Here is a 22,467-nt window from a genome sequence, read left to right on the forward strand (position 1 = left end):
TTTGTACTGCTTCTTCTTCCAATTTTACTTTGATCTCAAGATCTTCAGAACAGAAATGGAGATCTCCACGTGAAGTGCTTCTAAAATAGTTTTGAATCCAAACTGAGAGATAAAGGCTCTTGAGAGAGTGAAGGTGAATGAGTGAAAGTGAAATCAGTAAGGAAAGATAGTGAACTAAATAAATAAAGTCTTCATCTGGGCTGAGAAGGCAGCAAGATTTTGTCTGTATGTGGTAAAAAGTTACCAAAATACAGCTAGCAAGAGAAAATTCACTTGTGTGAGTGACATATTCTGAAGTCAGAACTACTTGCCTCTGTAACTCAAGCAACAGTACTATCTATGGTGAGAGTAGTTTCTCTCCTTGGGCAGCTGGAAACTTCCAGAAGGAAGATGCACCAAGACAGAGGAGACATCCACAGCATTTGCTAAACTTAACTTAAAAATCACTGCAGTTAACCCACAAGATGAAACAGAATTTTTAGCTTAAACATAATTGTGCTCGCACCCAGCTATAGAAGTTGCTTGATGTCAGTGTATTTTTGAAAACTACTGCAAGAGAGACTGAGTATTAACTGTGAACTTCAGTTTTCACTGAAGGTGTCACGTAGAAGCCGACATAAGGAAGCAGTCATCCATGAGAAATACTAATTCCCTTAAATGGAAGGAAAAAACAGTCTCTAGTACTGTAAAAAAGATAAAATAAATGGTGGTAAATAGCACAGTGGAAAACTTCTGCAGTGAGTGCTGGAATGACAAGCGACTGTCACAGCACTGACTTTCGTGGGTAGAGCCTACACTGGTCAGCAGTATGGAACTCTGTGTAATAAAAAGCAATTGTTTTGCCAGAAATTTGTTAATAGTAGTGAAGTGTCGTTGTCCAAATCACTTGTCTTATAGAAAAGTGTTTCACTTACTAAACTTTCTTAAAATCAACTTTTTTTTAATTTTCTTTTTTAAAGTTTGCATGTATAGGGCAGACAGAAACGGCCCAAGCTTGCACCAGAGGAGGTTTAGATTGGGTATTAGGGGAAATCTCTTCACCAAAAGGGTTGTCAAACATTGGAACAGGCTGGCCAGGGAAGTGGTGGGGTCATCATCCCTGGAGATATCTAAGAGATGTGTAGATGTGGCAGTTTGAGATGTGGTCTAGTGGTGGACTTGGCAGTGCTAAGTTAATGGATGGACTTGATGTTCTTACAGGTCTTCTCCAGCCTAAACAATTCCATGATTCTATAATGCAGACTGTACACAGTGCAATAATCAAATTTCTATGAATGTCAGATTTTGATGTAAACAAAATACAATATTCTAAACAAGGATTTGCCTGTTCATGTCCATCACTGAAAAAAATGGCCTATTTTAGGTGGAAGCAGATTAAGTTTGTCTTTTCACAGAGTATAATAGCAATAACTTTTCTGTCTATTTATTTATTTAGCCTTTTTTCCTGATGTGGTAGTTGCCAAGATACAACACATGCAACCTGAAACTGAAAATACTCTAGGGTTTATCTTAAGTAAACTGTATTGCAGAGAAGTAAATGAATTAAGTGTATATTTCAGTTATTTATAAAATGTTTTAATTCTTATGTATTGTAGATAGAGACTTCAACAGTTATATATGAAACTGAAAAACATCTCATTTCATTTTAGATCATTACCCACTCCCAAGACATATGGCATCGTGAAAGATGAGAGTTGGAAAGATGGCTGCTACTGATCTGCACAGCTTCATGCAGAGTTTCAGTGCTCATGGATACTTCCTCACCAGGCTAAAAGACAGCTTGATTAAACAAACTGTTCAGATGTGACTCTTGGAATTTGTAAAAATTCCAAACCTCTCTGTCTCTAATTAGCACAAACTGGCAGAGATTATTATAAAGCAGCACTTTAATGACATCTAACATCAGATGTTTGGTGGTCATACAATCACTTCTACATTAAACTGCTATCAGTTCTGGGGGCTTTTTATTGCTTGCTAAAAATGTTATCAATATGAGCATTTATGAGAGTGGCCAATACTGGGGCAAAAATGAATGAATGCCAAAGAAATGCCCATCTTGAAAAACAGCAAGGATAACTATCAACAAACATTATCCAAAACTTCATTTTCAGCCTATTTTAACTCAGCAGAAAGATTGGTGAATATGTACTATTGAAACAAGGCTACATGAATCAGAGCTAATGTTCTGATTGCAGACTGCTACAGTGCTAGGGAAATGTTGCTTTTACCAATTGTTTGAGATCCAGCTGGGACTGAATCCATCCTTCAGTACTGCAGGAACAATCAGTAGTTACTCTGGAGGATTGGGCAGAGCAGGGGGTCATAGCCATGACTTTTATTGCATTAAAAGGTTTGAATGTAGCAAACACACATAATGCAATAGTATAGATTGCATCTTTCCTATGTTGATTTATTGGCATTACTGGCTCTTATGTTTGATTGCCAAAAGGGCTTAGTATCAGTTGTACAATCTTTCTAACCTTAAATTCCTGGCTCAGGAAAGATGGCCTTCACTATTGTAGCCACATTTTTAACACATGGCTTGCTATTTGGGGAAAACTTTTTTAATAGTAGGTTTCCTTGCAAAACAAAGAGCAAGTGATAATTTTGATTTGTTGTAATAGCATACCACTATACTTGCAGCCTGCAGCAACTGTAAATGCTGATAGTTAAGGAGAAGAAAACACAACTATGCACTTGTAACATACAAATTTTAAGGAAATGAGTTGACTCTTGATGCCAAATGATATTCATTTAGGTGATGTTCCATGGTATGAGGGAGTTTTCTGTATCCTATTTTTTTACTTTCATCCATTTCTTAAATTGGTTTATTTTAAATTGTAAATATTTTTACAGAAGATATTGCTCATGTAAGTGTGTTTAAATATGTATTTTGCCTTACATATGTGTATCTTACATTACTGGTAACAGAGTATGAAACCTGCTATGTCTGTTTACAAGCTATTAAAATCCTCTGGTGGCTCTGACTTACTCTAACACATTTTGCTCAGAACAACTGATATATTTAGCGTTGAACTATTGTTTTCTGTTTTGGAAGACATCATGCAAAAGTCTATAGCTAAAATTGTATTGGGTGGGACTAGTTAAGTGGAGGGATTTTGTTTGAAGGTTTTTCAGTATTTTGGATGTACAGTTGATGAAGTAAGAGGATGTGAATGGTATATCCTTTGTGCAATGAATGACAAACACTACACGTCGGATTGGATGGTAGGTAGCCTTCAACTCCATTAGTATCTGAGTTTAGGACTGCTGGTGTATTTTGCCTCCCACCACTAAGAGGATAACTAATCCTGAAATTCTAGCACTTGAATTTTAGGCCAACATTAACATATTCCTGGATGAAAAGCCATGCAATACTACTTGACTTGGAAGAAACCAAATAGGAAGGAGTGGAGACTAACTTGCAACTTAAACTACTCAAGCAAGCTCTGGGTGATGGGTGACTTCACACCCCAGAACAGGATCTGTGCTAAGACTTCAAAGTCAGGGTGTCAGATATACTGTAATTGCCAGATTTCAGCAGAAACCACCTTTCACCAGTACAGAGCAGTACATACCACTAATCTAGCCTTGAGTCACCTGCAGGTACAGGGAATGGATGTCAGTATCTCATGTCACTGTTCAGCAGAAGACAGGACTAGATCAAATGTGCATATTCTCAGTAAAGCCTGAATTTTAACATTTCAGCATTTTACAATCAGTGCTGCAGTCTTCACTGAAGAAAGGGGAATTTAAATTGATGGATTTTATCAAACTTCACTTGACTTATAAAATTTTGAAAGTCAGTTTAGATGATGATATTGGGGGTTTTACCATGGCTGCATCAAACTTGTGTACGTTTCCTTAAGTTAAGTAATTCACCGCTTGGGTAAATTCAGCTTGAGTTTTATAGGGATTTTTTTTCTCTGCTATTCCCCCCAAAATACAGCAAATGACTTCCTGAGAAGACACTGTCTGTTTGCTAGAAAGCCTTTGTGCATTACCAGTTCATTGGTATCAGGAAATCATGGGGCTCTGTGTTTAGAGATTTACTGCAGAATTGTGGAAATATGGATTTGATAAAATAGTGCCTATGATTTACTTAACTTATGTTTGATATAGTAGTAAGGGTTTTATGAATGTGGATTACTTTTTGTGCCAACAGCTTGGAATTGATGTATGTGTGTAGGCAGAAGGATTTATTCTGCTCCCAAAGTTATTTAATTTTTTTTTGTGTTTGAATGTTTTTGTAAGTGTTAAAAGTGTAAAAAAATATATAAAATATTCTTACCACAAAATACTTCCTGGGTCATTATTTTTACAACAAAGTGTTTTGAAAAGCTCTTAGAAATTTAGAGCATATTATTTTATTTATATTTATTTTTTTGTCTAGTAGGTTGGGTTGTTTTTCTGGAACTGTATTCACTTTTCTAGATGTCACCAGTATTGGTTTCTGCCCACTGGAAGTCATGAACTGAATACAGCACTCCTATTTGGGTGAAATCTATGATTTTGTTGAGAGACAGAGGTGGACTTGTGCCTCTGCTCCGGAAGGACCCCGCATAGTTCAGACTTACGTGAAAAACTGTATTCTAAATTTTCATCCAGAGTGATTTGTATGAGTAGTTTGAAGTATACAAACAGGCCTTTCCATTTTTTTAGGATTTGTGCTCCACCACATGAAACAAAATTTTAATTTTGAAAATTCTGTCATTTGTGCAGGAAATTACAGTACCTACTAAGCTCTCTTGGAACTGATAAGTACACATTTTATCTACCTTCTACATGAATGCCTCCATCTTTGGCTCACATACAGGGAAGAAGCTAGTTTTGAATTTGGTATCTTTCTGTAATCTGCATTTTGCTACAAAGCAGTGGGTGCAATAGTAATGTGAATGCCATCTTTGTCTTATTTGGTATTAATAAGGGTAGGTTTAATTCTATTTGGCAACCACTTAATATTCAATTTAACAAAATTTAAGCTGTAAAACTTTTAATTAATTGTTTATCCCAGCATAGTCCTCTATTTTGTAATTAAGCCAGTAGGTTAAAATGTTATTCCCTTGTTTAGCTGATGTATTTATGTAGAACTGGCTTCAGACCTGCTGCTTTTAAAAGATATTGCCACTTCTATGTCATGCAGTCGAGTACCCACTCTTCAGGAAAGTAGAGCAGCGTCAAAATCTGGTAATTAATAGTCTTTTGCCCTTCTCTTTTAGTAGGTTTCTGTAACAAACTCTTCTATATTAAACTCCTGTTTATAATTAGTATCATCACCATATTGCAAGACTGAAGATTAGAAATAGTATTTTTCTCAGTTCTCATTCTGAGGGAAGGTGTGACAGCTCCTTTGGGTCCTCTTACATTTCATGTGTATTCATTCCCCTCTAGAAGCCTGACCACAGTGGTGAAGAAAAAAAAAGTGACAAACATGTAAGGATGCAGAAGGCTGAAAATGCTTACGCTGCTGGTCTTGAGATGGCTGCACAGTGCACAATCTAATCATTTAGAAGTTAACCTTTTTCTTTCTCAAAGTATTTACATTAAAACAGGTATGGGAAATGACCACGTCAGCAAATTGTCTGCAGTTCTCCCTCTTTTGATCGGAACAGAACAAACTTTAGATTTAATGTCTACTTTTTAAGTAAAACAGGCAACATGTGAGGTTGCTTTGATTTAAGAAACAAACCAGAAGCCCCACCTGCTCCATACTTGCATTTATGCCACAGTGCAGTCCGAGTCTGACACCTACAGGCAGCCTGTCTGTACTTGTCCAGCTTCAGGAATTTGATGCTGGGATTCAGCTGCGCTCTGGAACATCTGTGTTTTACACACAACTGCCCAGTGAGGAAGATGCTTTTGGCTCTAAGAGTTAACTGAAAAGGGAAAATTTCACCAGACTCACTCTCCACAAGATTTTACAACTGTTTTCAGCTGTAATACCGCATAGAGTTGTGCTGTGTGTCGTTGTCCTCTTTGCACTAAATGATAAATTCTGCTGGGACCACATTAAGCACTTAGAAGGGCATAAACTGTAACTCTGATGATTAAGCTGGTTTGTAGATCTTCAGCATTTATTTAAAAGATTCAAAGGAATAGGTAGCAAAAATTACTTCTTACCAGATAAGTGATTTAAGTGATTCTGGTGTATCATCCACCTGTTACAGAATGAATTAAAAATAAAAAAAAAATATTTGAAAACTGGAATGCCTGCAATCTCTACGCAGTGTGGCACTCTCAGGGGACAAAAGTGGACTTCACCTTTCACCAGACTAAACAAAGGAAGATACTGATATTGTAATCTGAGCTTCTGTCAGCAACAGCATAAGCAGATGGAATCACATGGTTGGAAAATACCTCTGAAATCATCAAATCCAACCAACCAAGTGCCATGTCCAGTCTTTCCTTTAACACATTCAGGAATTATGATTCCACCACCTCCCTGGGCAGTCCATTCCAGTGTCTAATCACTCTTTCTGTGAAGAAAAGTCTATCTCCAATGGAAACCTCCCCTGGCACAGCTTGACTAGCTGACTGAAAGAAGAGAGCCATCCTCGCCTGACTACACCATCCGTTCATGCAGTTGTAGACAGGGATAAGGTCACCCCTCAGCCTCCTTTTCTCCAGGCTAAAAACCCCCAGCTCCCTCAGCTGCTCCTTGTGCTAAAACTAGAACACAAGAACTAGAACTTGTGCTCCAGACCCCAGCTTCATTGCCCTGAAAGCAACAAAAAATAATGTAAATCCATTTTCTTTTAAAAATAGTTTTAATAACTTACACAGTAAATAATAGTTTTAATAACAACAATAAAGCTTAAAAGACGGTGATATGTGATGCCTTCTCCCCCAGCATTTTGTCCCCCTTCCTGCTGTTTTTAAATTATCCCTGAAAGCTTGCTTCCATTGGCACTACAGTATGGGAGATTCAAGACAATACACCTGTTGGGGTGAGTGGGATATGCCTTACTGGGAAGTTCACTTTGTGGTTCATCCCCACTGCCACTTGGCTACTGGTTATCATGCACAATGCACAGAATACAGAGTATATATTCTTTTCTATTCTGTTATTTTCCATTCTCTTTGCCATGATTTTCTTGGCACTTGGAAAATTGCAACCTTTCACAGCCCTGCTATGACAGGCTGATTAAAAACCTCACTAGTGCAAACAGCTTGAACTAATGTCAGACTAACTACTGCGTCCCTCCACACCCAGCACATGATCTCCAGAAGCCTGATACCAGGTACCTCCACCCTCCCCTCCAGTAGCAAGACTAGGGTTTTTTTCATGGAAACTCTCTACATAGAAAAGGAAGGTAAATAAAACCACTTCTGTTCCCTGCTTCTTCCGTGCCCAAGAGAAAAAGGTGTTTATTAAATGTGGGAGTAGGTCATCAGTGACTTCACTTGTGACTTGCTGTGGCCTTGGCTGCTTAAAGCCACAAATGGGATCAGGAAATAGCTGGAGTGTGATGCGTTGGTGGTGGAAGAGTGGTCAGGGTAGGGGGCTGGCATGCTGGGCTTTCCCCAGTCTCCTGCTCTTCCCAGGCACCCCCCATGGGCACTGACAGATCAGCTGCTGGGTTGGACAGGGTGGGGGGGCTGCTCTAACCCCGGCATCACTGCACTGTCACTCCCAGCAGTCTCCTCCATTTGTCTTAGAGTGCTCTTCCTAAGCTGTTTCCCTTTAGACATTATCAGCAAACAAAACTGCACAACCCATTACAAAAGCTGTTACCCGACTGATCCTTACCTACCTTTCACTCAGCAGGGTTAACACTGCTGTGTGAATTTTACAGCTACTGCTGGTCTCTGCTGCGTATGAGGGCCAAAATACCGCCAGAAGGTCATGGTGGGCCCAGCTCTGAGTTACAGTGAGTTTGGTTCCTGTTCAGGGCAGAGTGTAAGGCAAGATGTGCTGCTGGCTGACTGAACCTGATACATGCCAAATTAAAGACAGCCTAAGTGCTCTTGTTCAAAGCTGTTTGTCTTAATGATGAGCAGCAGGACAGAGTATCTTGTGCCACCATAAGTATATCTTTGTCACTCTCCTCCTTTAAAAATAAAAACGTTGCTGAAGCACTTGCTACCATTTTGAGTCTCCTCTCAAAGGAAAAGGAAAGAGAAGGAGATCAGGCAAACCTTCTGCTTTTCATGCTCAGCCTCAGCTCCTGTCTTAGCCTCATATTTCTCAGCTCCATAGTGATCCATTTACCCCTGCATTTACTCACCCAGCCACTGAGCCCAGGGCAGGGTTATATTGTTTCTGTTCATCTGTTCCCCACCAGGCTAATGCAGGCACAGAAAACCGCTGTTAATGCCGCTTCAAGTGACCCGTCTTCAAAGGAGTCATGAGAACCTTGTCCTGATTCTCACCCCTTTAAAACCATGCCTACATGCCAGAGACAGCAGTGTCATACCACCACCATCAGGACCGGCAGCTCCTGAGCTGTGCACAGCTGTGCAGCCCCTGCTGCACACGCAGCACCAGCAGCAGGCTCACAGCCACACCAAAACTGCTGGCTGAGGGTGCAGCTGCACTGCCACAGCAGCCACGGATAGCGCCAGGCACGGCTGCTGCCAGGCCAGCACTCCTGATTCAGGGCACACACACCTCCTGAGGGCCTGTGGGCACTAGGAAATAATTCATTATGGCGCAAGAGTGGGCTATAGAAGAACCTCAGCTGGTTCCCTGCTCTGCCATACACTCCCAAGGACGCTCGGTTAATTTCTTGAGGCTCAGTTCATGATCACTGAAATGACCCTCAGGTTTCCTGACTCACGTGCTGGGAGCGAGGGGCAGGTGGCTGCTATTTAGAGAAAGGGGTGGCCAGTCAGTTCATATCTGGTCTGATACAGCAGGGTAAGTTAAGAACAGAAATTGGGCTGACCTTGGTTTATGAGCCCAAATGTCAGAGAGCGGATAATACCTATTGTAAATGTCAGAGTCAAGTGATTTTTATTTTCCCTTTAAAAGAACATCAACAAAGATTTAGTGACTCTTGATGCTGCCATTCACACGGGCTCAGCATGAATGGTGCTGTCCACATACACAAACATACCGGAGAAATATTAAAGGGACTTGCTTAAAATCATGGATCTGGTAAAGCAGCAAAGCCCAGCTCAGCCTTCCTCAGCAATAAAGCTGCTTTTGGCAACACAAGGCGTTGATAAAGTCTGGCAAATTCAGGCTACCTTTACCAGAGCAGAACACAGGGATTTAATTGATATGTGGTGGACATCTCACCTTTACAATTTATCCCCATATGAAAATTTGCCCAAGGAGTGCGATACAATTCTCTGCAGGTCCCTGCACCCAGCCACCAGTGCCAGCTCTCCTGTCCAGTGGTCCAGTGTCAGTGGAAGAAATGGAAAATTCCATTTACAAAGCCACCTCACAACTTACTGCTCAATACTTACTACTGTGTAGTAGGCTCTAGTGATTTTGTTTCTACTGATTTCCCCAGCTTCACAAAGGTACGAAATCAGTTTAAGACTCCTTTCCCTGACCCAAGTGGCTCAATGGCAGAACTGAAGGATGAAAAATGGGTGTTTCTTGTTAAGGAGCTCCAACCATGTACAAGTCTGAAATCAGCCCATCTCCCCCACTCCTTGCCCAGGCCATTTCTCTGTGCTGCCATCCACCCTGAAGTCTCACAATTGTTTTCATCAGCAGATTCTTTGTGCTCCCACTTTCTGCATCCTTCATATTATGAAGATAATTAAATAACATTAATTACGAAAACAAGTCACTGAAATCTGCCTACCAGAAACCTTCTTTCAAAATTCAAAACAACCAGTAGATTACATTTATAACCCATCTATGCACTCTTTTTAGTCCTTCTATTTTCCTGTCTTTTTTTGCCTTTTATTTCTCTATTAAATACTACAGGGTTTTCTTTTTGCTCTTTGCTTCCAACCCAGGACTCTTCAGACACTAGAGGGTGATCTTGCTTTCACTGTGCTTTTTCATCCCCTGAATGTAATTAACAGCTGCATTTATGCCAGGAAAGCCCTAGTGTGAGGGAAGATGAAGCCACACCCAGCAGGCCATAAAAACCACCTTTTGAGGAGTCTGAAACTCCCTTAGACTTTTTACTCAGTGTCATGTAGATTTAAACCTCCTTTAGGATTTCAGAAATATTTTCCTACTGGTCTGGGTTTTTACAGCTAAATTTGTGGTACCACAGCAACATCTCAAGACTGGGATGTGAAAAGGCTTGTACTGAGCTACTCAGAGATGGTGTGGACTACACAAGACATACTCCCCTCCTTTTCTTGCCCTGGCAGTTAGCACAGCGCTCTAGTAGAGACAACCCCCAGAGCAGCTCCTCTGAGCAACCCAAACACAGTGATGAGCCACCAATTCCCATTGACAAGGCTGTGAAATTACTGGAGGGGTTGGGAGTCTGTGTTGCACCAGGACAGCTCCTGCTTTTGGGCAGCAGCAGTGGCTGCAAACTGATGCTGTTACTACTCTGCAACAGGGAGCATGGGTCAGTCTTCTTTTCTGCAGAACCTGGCATCTCAGGGCTTCCAGATTTGGGCATCTGATCTATGAAATCTCCTGGGAAGAGCTCAGCTGTGACACGCATTTTTGCACAAGCAACAGTGAAATTTGCACTGGTATATTAGTGCTTCCTACTCTTTTTGGCCAATGGCTCTTACTGTTTGTTATGTCCTCAAAATTAAATTTTTGGTTACTTAAGGTCTTGCTAAAATCTCCTTCTGAGTTCTCAGATAGTATCTTTAATTATCTAATTATCTAATAAAGGCTATGATCACTGCCAGAAATACCTTGACTGTCAAAAGGCCTGGGGTGCTGATGGTGGGTGCCAGCATGCTGCAGGGGACAGGGAGCAGCCATGAGCTATGACAGCCTCTCCACTCAAAGGGAAAATGTGCTTGGACACCTTTCCTCTGCTACTGAATCAAAGGGTTTAAAGAAGCCCTTACAATGACTCACTGCTTGCTGGAGGAACCCAGCTGAGTCTCTCTGGGAGCAGAATTCATGTGTCTGTAAAGACTGGAGGTGATTGCTTGCTGTTTATGGCAGGTCCTAAGCAGGGTCTCAGTAATACCACTCAAACACTTCAAGAAGCTACAAGTGAAAATTGATCCTGTGGATGCTTGGCAGTGGTAGAGAAACAGAAAATATTTTTGTCATGAGGGACCACATTGTACACATTGCCTCCTCAAGGAGTACAGCACCAGTTGGTGCTCAGCACACTTGTCGCCAGTGTGCAGCTTTGCCACTATTTCCAGCATGATCTTCAGCAAATTAATCACTCCCATGTACAACTTCTCCATCTGTACATGAGCATGATATGACCCTGCATCTTTGCATTTGATACTCAGCTCTAGTTTAGGGATGGGACAGGGAAGGTCCCTTCCCTAACTGGTTTTGCACTAGCACCTTGCATTTTGGGACCTGGATTTGTTTAGACTTCTAGGTGTTAGCTTGAAGCTACTTGTTTTGCAAGAATGAAGTGGGGACTGTTATCTCCTGTCCATCCCCAGCTCCTATCCTGCACAGGATCCCTCACCTGGAGGGGTTTGGGCAAGGTTTTTTTGGGTGGACTTTGCCTCGTGGGCCTGGCTCACAGCTGGCTGCAAACACTGAGCACTGATACCTTACAGATGTCTGTGGGCAGCTACTCCTTTGGTCACAGTCAGCTTTGATTTCAGCAACAAGAATCTCGTGCTGAAACTTCCTCAGCATTTAGACTACCCATGTATATAGGGGTAAAACATATGTTGAAGTATTTTATTTAGATATTATATTTAAGCTGTGTGTATTAAATAAATTTTATATGTTTATTTATTTTATATAAAATAGAAAGATGTAAATATTTATTTATAATATTTTAATAATTTTATATATTTTAATACCTTAAAATTAATTTATTAATATCTCTAATCTTTTGCTTCCTTACAGTGGACTGAGCAGAGGAAAGGAGCTCTTACGGGGGCCCTTTAATGTATGTTTATTCCAATCTTTTTTTCTTTAATTCTTTCACCCTGAAACAAGGGGCTGACTGCTTTTTATTCCTTCCTCTGACTATCCAGTCCAAAGAGGCTCTGTCCAGGGCTCATTCCCTGGCAGGCAGGATGCAAGATGCTGCCATCTTAATAAAATCTGCAAGCAGTTCAGGACACAGACTTCATTTCTGGGCTGTGAACCACACCTCCAGCTTGGGCAGATGCCTGTGATCCCGAAGGTGCTGCCAGCAGCTCCAGCCACAAGCACGGTTTCGCCCCACAGAGACGTGAGGTTTTATTGGTACCGAGGGGTGTCACAGCAGAGGATAAAGGGCATTTGCACAAGGTACCACAGAACCAGGTAAGCAGGGGCCAGGAGGAGCTTTGAGGGGTCTCCTGGTCTCGCTGTGCCACCCCAAAGTGAAGCCAGCAGCTGCAGCTCACGCTGCCGCAGAGATGTTTGCCTGACCTTTCCCGGGAGATCGCTGCTGCCTGCCCAGACTATCCAGCCTTCAGCACCACTGCTTTGATTTGCCACATCAGTATTTCATTCAAATCTCTCTTACAGCAGCTTAAGCCCACTGTGTTTCTGGGGAGTTGTGAGTTTATAATAAATTAGTCTCAGCTAGTGATAGAATGGACACCCCAGGCAGGAACATAAAACATATTCCCCCGGCTTCATACACAGCATTTCTGCTTAGGCACCACAGAAAGGAAATAAAAGATCTTGTTGATGAAGACATTCATGCTTTCATCTCCCTGGAAAAGCAAAAAATATACAAAGCCCAGAGTACATCTGCCCCAGCTACAGTGGCATACAGGCTCTACTGATACCGTGGTTTACTCAAAAATGTTCTGTTTCATCACGGTTTTAAAAGTGCACGTAACAGTGAGTCAAGGCTATTTTCATAGGATTAATATACAACATTAGCTAAGGCAAGTATTAAGAGATACCTATTATATTTTATTTCTCACCATTTCCCTGAGATTTCTTTCTAGACAGCTCAAGAATTAATTTAGGTAATGGTGCACCTATTTTGAAGAGCTTGCTTATTTGCTGATCAGCATTACTGATACTCACTTTTAATATTTATTAAAAATTTGGCAGCAGGACAAGAAGCATTTTTATTCTATGGTTATGCAGTTTCTAACATGAAACAGCTTTAGTCCACATCCAGGCACCTTCAATGCTACAATAAAAATGGCTGGCAACTGAGTGCAAAGATATTTTTTGTGTGTAACCTCAGATACAGAATATTGATGCTTTTACCTCTTGTCTCTCCCATGGGGCTCACCATTAACATTCCTTTTAATATGGAGAAAGCTTTGGCAAATGAGCAATGTAATTTTTCTTTTGGGTGTCTTTCTTCAATTAAACTAATACTCTATGAAGCAATTGCTGCAGTAGATGGAGTTAAAATTATTTATTTATTTATTTATGCATTTTTTGACAACTAAATCTGTGAAACAATATTTTGGTGTCATTTACTCTGGCCAGTTTTGTTTTGTCTTGCAAAACCCAAATTATAAATTGTATAGGCACAAAACCACATTTGTGTGATCTACCTCCTCATAGCCTCTCTTGATTTATGCCCCTCACCCCAGGTTCCTTCACAGCAAATTAAAAGGGGGCTGGGACCCTCAGTGGGTGATGGATGTCAAGTAAACCCAGCTGGACCTGGACCTGCAACTGCGCATCCATCCTGAAGCCCCACCATTTACCAGGTTGTGCACACCCCAGCGTCACTGTGCCCTCCAGCCTTGGTGTCCCTTCACAGCCATCAGGGTCCCCCACACCACAGTGTGGTCCCCACACCACCAGTGAAGATGCTGAGCAGTTTGTTTGTGACACTCTCAGGGAGGTCAGTCAGAGCTGTGACATCCCAGACATGTTGCTTCTAAAGCCCTACGACCACCTGCCTGTGAGAACCTGTGCAAAGCAACACCTGTGCCTGCAGTGCAAAATACCACTGACTTTCAACTCTGAATACACTGCTTTCAGAGTCATCCTCATCTCACCTCCTTGTCCCTGTCTGATGAGGCAGGATGTTAATTTTGGCTCTTCTGGACCAACGCATGCATTAGTCATCAGGTCATTTATTACGAATATTATCCTGATAATACTCCCAGCTCCAGAAAAAGATCAAATGACAACAAAAGGGAGCAGTGAATGAGGCAGAACCCATTCTTATTTGAATCTGGGTAAAGGTACCTCACACAAAGGCATTTATTTGCCTGAAGAAAAACTTGCTGCTAGTTAATTGTTTTACAGTTGTAGGGATAGAACTGCCTCAATAACTCACTGTCAGCAGTCAATTTACAAAATTATTCTTCAGTGATTCCCTGATTTCACCTCCTTTCATGGACCAGAAGACCTTTTCTAATGGGATGGTTGGCAAAAGGCCTCTTCATTTAGAAGGCAGATCACGCAGCCTTATACACTTAGTTCTAATTATGAATTATTGGAACATTGTGACCTGAGGCATCATGCACTTACTTGTTGATTAATGGTCTTCAGACATCTTAAAAATAAACATGGGGGAATACCAAGTGCAACAGGAGGATTTTATCTTAATAATTTCTGCCCTTGACTGCTAACCCAGAGCTTCAGTGAAAGGATCTGTTCCCATTTGCTCAGAGACTGAACACACAGGGGGAGACTGCCCGGACGGGTAACGAGGCTTATGCTTGTTTCCCTTCCACACCACTTCAATTTAGTAAAATCTCAGAGGCTCTAAGTTGCTTGGGAGAGAGCACTGCTTCCAAGGCAGGCATAAATACAGAGCAAGACTGGACTGAAACAGGCATCATTAGGAAGAGGAACCCATGAACAAAGGGGGACACCATGAACAGAGAAATCGCAAAGACGGCTGGGAAGAGGAGAGACGGATGCAGTGCAGCAGAGGAGGGTGCCTGGATGCCTTTGCCACCTCAGCCAGGAGAAGGCAAGGATGATTTGATGGGATCTCACCTGTAAGATGAGACAACAGTCATGCAGCAGTGACTGCTGCTGAAGAGGAGAGGAAGGAACATTTATCCAATTTTCTGCACCCTGAAATTCAGACCTTGGGACTGGTTGAGGATGCTGGCCATGGAATAAAAGATGCTGATTATTGTGGAGATTTGACAAGCAGGATTGAGCAGCAGCAGCACCTTGCTAAGGACAGGACAGAGAAGAGTTTAAGATAAACAAGCTCTGGGTAAGATGTAACAGTGCTGCAATGGGGCCAGGTGCCATGTTGAACAGTAGCAGAGAAGCCTGGGAGATAGGAAAGGCAGGTCTGTCCTAGTGCTTCTGTGCTGCAGACAGCTGCAGGAGCAATGAACTAGCAGGAAACCCACTCTTGTGTTTTCTCCACCTACATGGTACAACTGCACTCTGCCTTTCTGTGAAGCACAGGCAGCTTTGGGCAGGAGCAAGCAACATCGAACAATCGGCACATCCTCACCAAAGCAGTTTCTGCCTGTGTCTGGCTGGGGAGGTTTCTTAGGAAAAACTTAATTGCACAGATCCAATGCTTCTTCTTATTTCCGAAATGTATTTTCTCACCTGGTTAGTGACCAAGCTCCCAAACAACATAAATTTTTTAAAAAGTTAAAGGTCACTTGTCTGCTAAGATCTTACAGTTGCTGGCTCTGTGAGGGTGGATTTTTCTATGGGTGGGAATGACAAAAGGTGCAAAGTCCTCTGTGTGCTGCTGCTCTTGAGAGACAGAGTGGGAGACAGATCCTAGTTCAGCAAAGGACCAGGAGACACATCCTTCCTTGCACAAAGATAGCCATGGAAGAACAAACAAGCAAAAGCACCAATATCTCTGCACAATTAGGCTCCAATTCCTAAATTCTCTCCTACACCACAAAAATAAGTGCTCTGGATCTATGTTATAAATAAGATCAAGCTTATTCATTCCATGGAGTTTACCACAAAATTACCCTAAACTGCGTGTATGGGATCACACAATACACGAGAAATGAATATTTTAATTCAAGGCAGCAAACAACAGCAAAGACTTTTCTTTTTTCCCATGGTAAATGATTATTTCCCTATTAAATCTTTAATTTAATTGTATTTCAATCCATAGCCTAGGTGCATATCAAATAAGGTAGAAATGAAGGGACTGTACATCCCCTGGAAATCAGAAACTACTCCTGCTAGATCTCACCTGAACATCATTTTCACAGCAGTATTTTGTCCCAGCGTCTTTAGTAGCACCACAGCCTTAAGGTGCTGACTGAAAGGTTTCCACTCTCCAGGACTATCCTTCAGAAGCCTCTCTTCCTCTGCAAGCACCCGGCACAGCTCCACACACCAGCCGGCACGGACGTGCAGAGAGGCAGAGCATCACTTGGGGGAGGGTGACGCCACTTCCCGCAGACCCAGGCGCAGCATGCAAGAGCCAAGGCGGGAGGAGCGGGGAGCTGAAATGGATACTGGGCTGAAATGGATACTGGGCTGAAAAGGATACTGGGCTGAAATGGGAACAGAGGGAAAAGAGGGGGTGCCCACCATTTGCTTTCTTACCCAGCCCCATTGGCTGCTTTTATGGAGTGCTTGTAACTACAACATGCACACACCTGAAGTGCAACATCTTTGGGATTCAGGCTTCCATGTTCATGACTCTGGCTTATCCTTAACTCGCTAGGGATTTGCAAACCAACACTTCTTGCTTGAGGCTCCAGAGCCTGCAGAGCAACAGGCACACACCAAACCTCTTCTTGGCTGCCCCAAATTCAGCTCAGTGAACAACAACCACAGCAGCTTCCCTTGGGGGAAGCACAGAGGAAGCATAGACACAACTGCAACTTTGCAGTAGTCCTGGGCTATGCCAGATGCTTTTAATCTCTGTCAAGAGAAGCAAGTGGTTGAAACATCACACAGTGTGCTGAAGCAGTCACTAACTGAGTAAAGAGCAAGGTTGCTTTTCTCATTCCTTACAGTACAATCAAAATTCCTTAAAAATCTAAAACTTAAAACTTTATCCTCTATTTTTTACCTTTGATTCTAGTTGAATAAAGGGAAGGCACAAAAATCCTGTTATAAAGGAGTAAACAAAATTTCTTAGTTTTGAGATACTTCTGCCTCTCCAGACTGGCTTATAGCACAAGTGCTCTTCTGTGGAAGTCAACCCTCTTCTAAGATTATTGTAAGGCAATATTTTGAATAAAAGTTACAAACTACAACAAATTCATATTTCAGCAGTCCTTTCCCTACCTCTTCTTTGTTCTTGCTAACTTTTATCCTTTTCACCCATTTTTCAACAGAAGGACTAACAAGGAATAATTGAGAATGATGTATGATCAGGTTTACTTGCCAAGTCTTTTTATACTCAAATATTCAATTTGTGGCTTCCAGTAATAGCAGGGTAGGCAGTATCCTTTCTCCTGCCCTCCATAAAAGAAAGCAGAAAGGAATTATCCATGGATTTAGATACGCTGAGGTGTTCACTATGTGTGAGCTGGTTGCCTCACAGCCAGATGCTGCAAAACTACTCAGCATCACTCCAGACTCGAGCTTGTGCTTTCATGATGACATATCAGGACAGCAAATTAGAGACAAGAACCATGCTCAGCAGCAGGTACAACGTTTTTTCATTCTAAATGCTGCATGTGAAAATATGCTGGATGCCTACCTGGTGTGGAGGTACTTTGTGAATGGACAATTAGCACACATAAAAACACATTGACTGGGTTCAGACTTGGCTTTACCTCAAGGCAGCTTCACTGTTCATGTTTAAACCAAGAGTTTAATTTTAGCTGATAAATTATAACAAAAACCTCAAGAGGTCTTGATTTCTTGTGATGCATTCATGACATTTTCCCACTATAGTTCAGTGTCCCTTGAAACTGAAGTTTATGCTGACTGGGTGGTCTCTGAAAGAGCCTGCACCTGCTTCCTGGGCTCCTCGTGTAACTGCCTGCACCACTGGTGCCACACACATTATGATATAAAAATATCTTCCTGTGACCAGCCCTGCTGCAGTGGGGAGTTTGGGGAGTGACAGTCAGAGATAAAGCAGGAGGCTTGGCTGCACCCTCCCCACCTGCTCAATAAGCAGCTGCCCTGTGCTCGCACAGTGGATCCATCCTGGGCCTGCCCACAGTGATCCCTGGTCAGCCCCACCACAGGGAACCACCCGGGCACTTCTCACAAGCCAGGGAGGGTATGATAAGCAAATGGCCTGCATGGTGTGAAGCAAAGTACTGGCTGCATGACAGATGGAATAACATATAACTGTGGTAACACTTTAGGAAGCACAATAAATACACTGCAAGCTTTTCTGTTTATGCAAACGAGAAAATTAAATCAAGAGAATGCTGTTGGCTCAAAAAGCCAACCAGATCCTGAGCTTCCCTCCTCTAAAGCCCAAAAATATGAATGAACTAAAGCAATCTGGATCCTATTTGGCTGCTCATCTCTGATGTCTCATCTTCCCTGAGCCCTCTTTAGGCTAATGATGAGGAAACAAACACAGGCAGAACAACATTGAACTTGGCATCATTTTGGCAAAGTTGCATTCTCAGGATTTTGTCACCGGGTACTAGCACTTCTTGTGTCACCTGTACCCCAAGAAAGAACCAAAGGTTTAATAGGCAAACTGGCTGTTTTTCTTTCAAACCGCCAATAATTTCTACTCGAGTCCCAGGACAGCCTAAAATTTTACCCAAACTTGCTGTTTGATGGAGCTAAAGGCAAGCAGCCAGTCAGAGCAGCTCCCATCGGCTCTCTCCGTAAATCCGGTGTGTCCCCCTTCAGCTGTGACCCGAAATGCTCCATCCAGAAGCAGAACCACACACGAAGTGCAGAAACCAAGGGGCAACAACTGGGGATGCTCTGTCCACTCCTCACCCAGGAGTGGTAAAGTGGTGGCTGTGACCCCTCTAAACCCTGCAGGTGAACAAGGGAAAGAGCTTCATTCCTAAGACAAGGCCAATAGTAGGGCCAAGAGTGAGAATCACTGACATTATCTCCTGCTCTTGGAAGCTGCCCTCCTCTCTCAGTAACTCCTGCCCTTGTGAGGCTAGTTGGGCATTCTATACAGCACTGCACTTCTGAAGGAATGGGGAGACACACAATTATTAAATGAAAAGTAAATGTTGCAAGCACAATTTTATGACTGAAAACAGTTTAATCACCCTTGGATGCGATTTTTGGGAGATGGACTACGTGTCTTACCCTGGTTTGAGTAGCTGTGTGCCTCTGAGCTTGAGTGTTTCCTTTGCATGTACTGACTGCCCTTTAAAAGACATCACCTCTCCTGACAAGTTTCTGGGTCCCCACCAGCAGAAAGTGGTGCCTCCTCGACTTCATAAAAGGGCTTTCCATCCTTCCTCACACATTCCAAAGGCTGCACATCAACAGCAACTTGCCTGGAGGGGGAACGGGCTTGGCAAACCCTCAGCAGAGGGGTCTAGTGCTGCCCACCCACATCGCGCGACATTGCTACGCTAATTGACCTTTTAGTAACGCCGACGCCAAAGTAAATCCTGTGGTACCTCAGGTCCTCTGCTGGAAAGGTCGGGCCCTGCCGGCTCCACAAGAGGCTGCCGGGGGTCGCACCGGAGAGGAGGATGCGGCCGCCGCCTGCGCTTCCCTCCGCCGGGGCCGGGCGGCGCTGGCGGCCGGCGCTGACCGCCGTCGAGGCGAGACACCGAGACACCGAGACACCGCCCACGCCGGGGGTGGCCCCGCGTGGGTCCGGGGACGAGCGGGCGGCGCCCGCAGCAGACAGGCAGGCGGGGACCGCGGCGCATCGGCAGCGCCCGGGGAGCCGAGCGGAGCCGGGGAGGGATGCGGGCTCCGCCGCCCGCCGGGGCGAACCCTCCCCGCGTCCCGCACTGACGGCAGCCCCGCCACCCGCGCTCTCCCCCGGGGCTCGGCGGGGAGCCGGCGGCTCCCGGGGCCGCGCAGCCCATGGCCAGCTCCGCGCAGCCCCCGGCGGCGGGCGGCGGCCCCGACGGCGGGTCTCTGGCGGGGGGCGGCCAGACCTTCGGGGACCGCTCCCTCAGCCAGGGCCTGAGCGTGCTGGTGGGGCTGGGGCTCTGCGTGACCATGCTGGGGCTGGGCTGCGCCGTGGAGCTGGGGCAGCTGGGGCAGCAGCTCCGGCGGCCCGTAGGGCTGCTGCTGGCCCTGCTGGGACAATTCGTGGCCATGCCGCTGCTGGCGTTCCTCCTCGCCCTCATCTTCGCCCTGGACGAGGTGGCGGCCGTGGCTGTACTGCTGTGCGGCTGCTGCCCCGGGGGCAACCTCTCCAACCTCATGTCGGTGCTCGTCGACGGGGATATGAATCTGAGGTAGGTGTCCCGCTGCCCCTCGCCCCCGGCCGGCCGGGGGAGGCGGGGAGGGTTCGCTGGGCACCTGCCGCCGGCGGAGCCGGGACGGGCGGACGGGAGGGAACGGCGTGCTGGGAATCGGCAGCACCGCTCTCCTGCCCCTCCCGTGAAGGGCCTTACGACAGCCCCGACACACGCTTCCTGCCTCCTTCCCTAAAAAGCTTGCTTCGCGCCCTGGCCGGAGCAGGGAATGAGGTGGAGGATGGAGAGGGGAGAGAGGAGAACGAGCGGGCTCTCGCCGTGAGGAAGTGCCCGGCCGGCTGCAGAACCCACTCCAGCCGGGGTTCGGGTTTCCCGGGGCTGCTCCCCGACCTGGCCCGCGGTGATGGAGCATTTCTCTGGTTCCCCCGGCGCAGCATTATCATGACGGCCTCCTCCACGCTGCTGGCCCTCTTCCTGATGCCCCTCTGCCTCTGGATCTACAGCCGCCACTGGATCAACACGGCCGTGGTGCAGCTGCTGCCCCTGGGGGCGGTAAGCCTGACGCTGGGCAGCACCCTGCTGCCCATCGGCCTGGGGGTGCTCATCCGATACCGGCACCCCCGCGCCGCCGACCTCCTGGTCAAGGTAGGCACAGCGCCCGGAGGGGAGGAGGGTGGCACCGGGGACAGGGAGCCGAAGGCAGTAAGCTTTCTAGTCCCCCCAAACCGGTGTTAGTCTCACACAGGCATATTCAACTATTTAGGTGGAATACAAAGACTTACAGTCTTGAAATAAAACGTTGGGGCAGGGAAAGCGAGGGAGATGGCGGGTTACCCCCTATCGCAGCACACAGGAAGGAGGGCAGCGTGGTGCTGCACCCGGGCAGGCATCCTGGACCCTGTAGCAGAGGCATTCCGTGACATCCTGCTTGCTTCCCACACCTTCTGCACCCACGTCAGGCAAAACCAACCTGCAGGCACGGTCAGGAAGAGTGAGAAAGGAAGAGTGAGGCAGAAGTCCTGATTCTTGTTTCCCAGCAAGTCATCCCAAAACAAAATGATGACAACCTCAGCCCCCTTCCTTTCCTGAGATATGATCAAACACCACCAAAATCCCAGGCCAGGAGAAAACCTGGGAAGGACAGTGCAGCCATATTTTGCGGTTTAGACTCTTTAGCAAGCCTCTACCTGGTATGCTTTTCCTTTCTAAATAATAGTCCTCATGTTGTTTATCATGTTGTTTATCATGTATGTATCTGTTGCCAGATTTCCCTGTGGTCCCTCTTGGTGACTCTGGTGGTCCTGTTCATCCTGACTGGGACCATGCTGGGCCCAGATCTGTTGGCACAGATTCCTGCGTCCGTCTACGCCATTGCAGTGCTGATGCCTTTGGCAGGGTACGCCTTGGGATACGGCTTAGCCACTGTCTTTAAAATGCCCCCACATTGCAGGAGAACAGTATCTTTGGAAACGGGGTGCCAAAACGTCCAGCTCTGCACTGCCATCCTAAAACTCACCTTCTCCCCGGAGCTCATAGGGAGCATGTACATGTTTCCCTTGCTTTATGCGCTTTTTCAGTCAGCGGAAGCAGGACTGTTTGTGCTGGCATACAAGATGTACGGAAGAGACAGCTACAAGCAAGATACACTTGGTGAAGAGGAAGACACAGATATTTCCTACAAGAAACTGAAGGAAGAGGAGGTAGCTGATACTTCATACGGCACAGTGACCACAGAGGAGCACAACTCCATTCAGATGGAGCCAACTCAGACAGCGCTTTAGGCAGGACAAGGAGGTAACTCCCCAAGACATGAATGTGTGTTGTGCTTGTAGCCAGGCTGGAGCTGTGCTCGCTGCTGTGCAAGCGGAGCTGCCCAGCCTCTCGTTTCTCCAGCTGCTCCCATTGTACAAGGTGATATGTGTTTATTACCATGACAGTTCTACTTCCTCAAAAGTAAACGTGAAAAGAAAAAGAAAAAGAAAAAGAAAAGCATCACTGTGACACAAACCAGTAACTGTAAAACTTCATGCAAGGAGGCTGCTGCCTGGCTGAGTGCAGCAGGAATGGGTAGAAGGAAGAAACAGTGTTCTACAGAGTCAGTGCCAACTCAGTGTCAGTTCAGATGACAGAAAAAACACGTCGCGTGTGTGTCTCTGTGCCTCCCACCTGCTGTAAAAGCATTGTTCTCATTGTTCTCACCACAAATACATGGCGAAGCCGAACCAAACCCGTGTT

General features: G+C 44.9%; 2 protein-coding genes across 4 annotated transcripts in view; both read left to right on the forward strand.

The window, feature by feature from the left end:
• Positions 1 to 4,298, forward strand: part of SLAIN2 (SLAIN family member 2) — a 34,565-nt gene extending 30,267 nt beyond the window's left edge. For all 3 annotated transcript variants that reach the window (XR_015286918.1, XM_086889519.1, XM_086889518.1), the window contains one exon: positions 1,650 to 4,298. Coding sequence is in view for 2 of the 3 variants with exons in the window: in XM_086889519.1 (XP_086745645.1) it covers positions 1,650 to 1,716 (67 nt within the window). In the remaining variant the exon portion in view is untranslated. The remainder of the gene's footprint in view (positions 1 to 1,649) is intronic.
• Positions 4,299 to 19,876: 15,578 nt separating this feature from the next.
• On the forward strand, positions 19,877 to 22,459 carry SLC10A4 (solute carrier family 10 member 4). Its single transcript, XM_086889107.1, has 3 exons — positions 19,877 to 20,271; positions 20,667 to 20,877; positions 21,498 to 22,459. Exons 1-3 carry the CDS (start codon positions 19,892 to 19,894, stop codon positions 22,011 to 22,013), a joined length of 1,107 nt encoding a protein of 368 aa, XP_086745233.1. The 5' UTR covers positions 19,877 to 19,891; the 3' UTR covers positions 22,014 to 22,459.
• Positions 22,460 to 22,467: the final 8 nt, after the last annotated feature.

Source organism: Cyanistes caeruleus, chromosome 5 (assembly GCF_971803275.1).
Source record: "Cyanistes caeruleus chromosome 5, bCyaCae1.hap1.1, whole genome shotgun sequence".
Classification (NCBI taxonomy): domain Eukaryota; kingdom Metazoa; phylum Chordata; class Aves; order Passeriformes; family Paridae; genus Cyanistes; species Cyanistes caeruleus.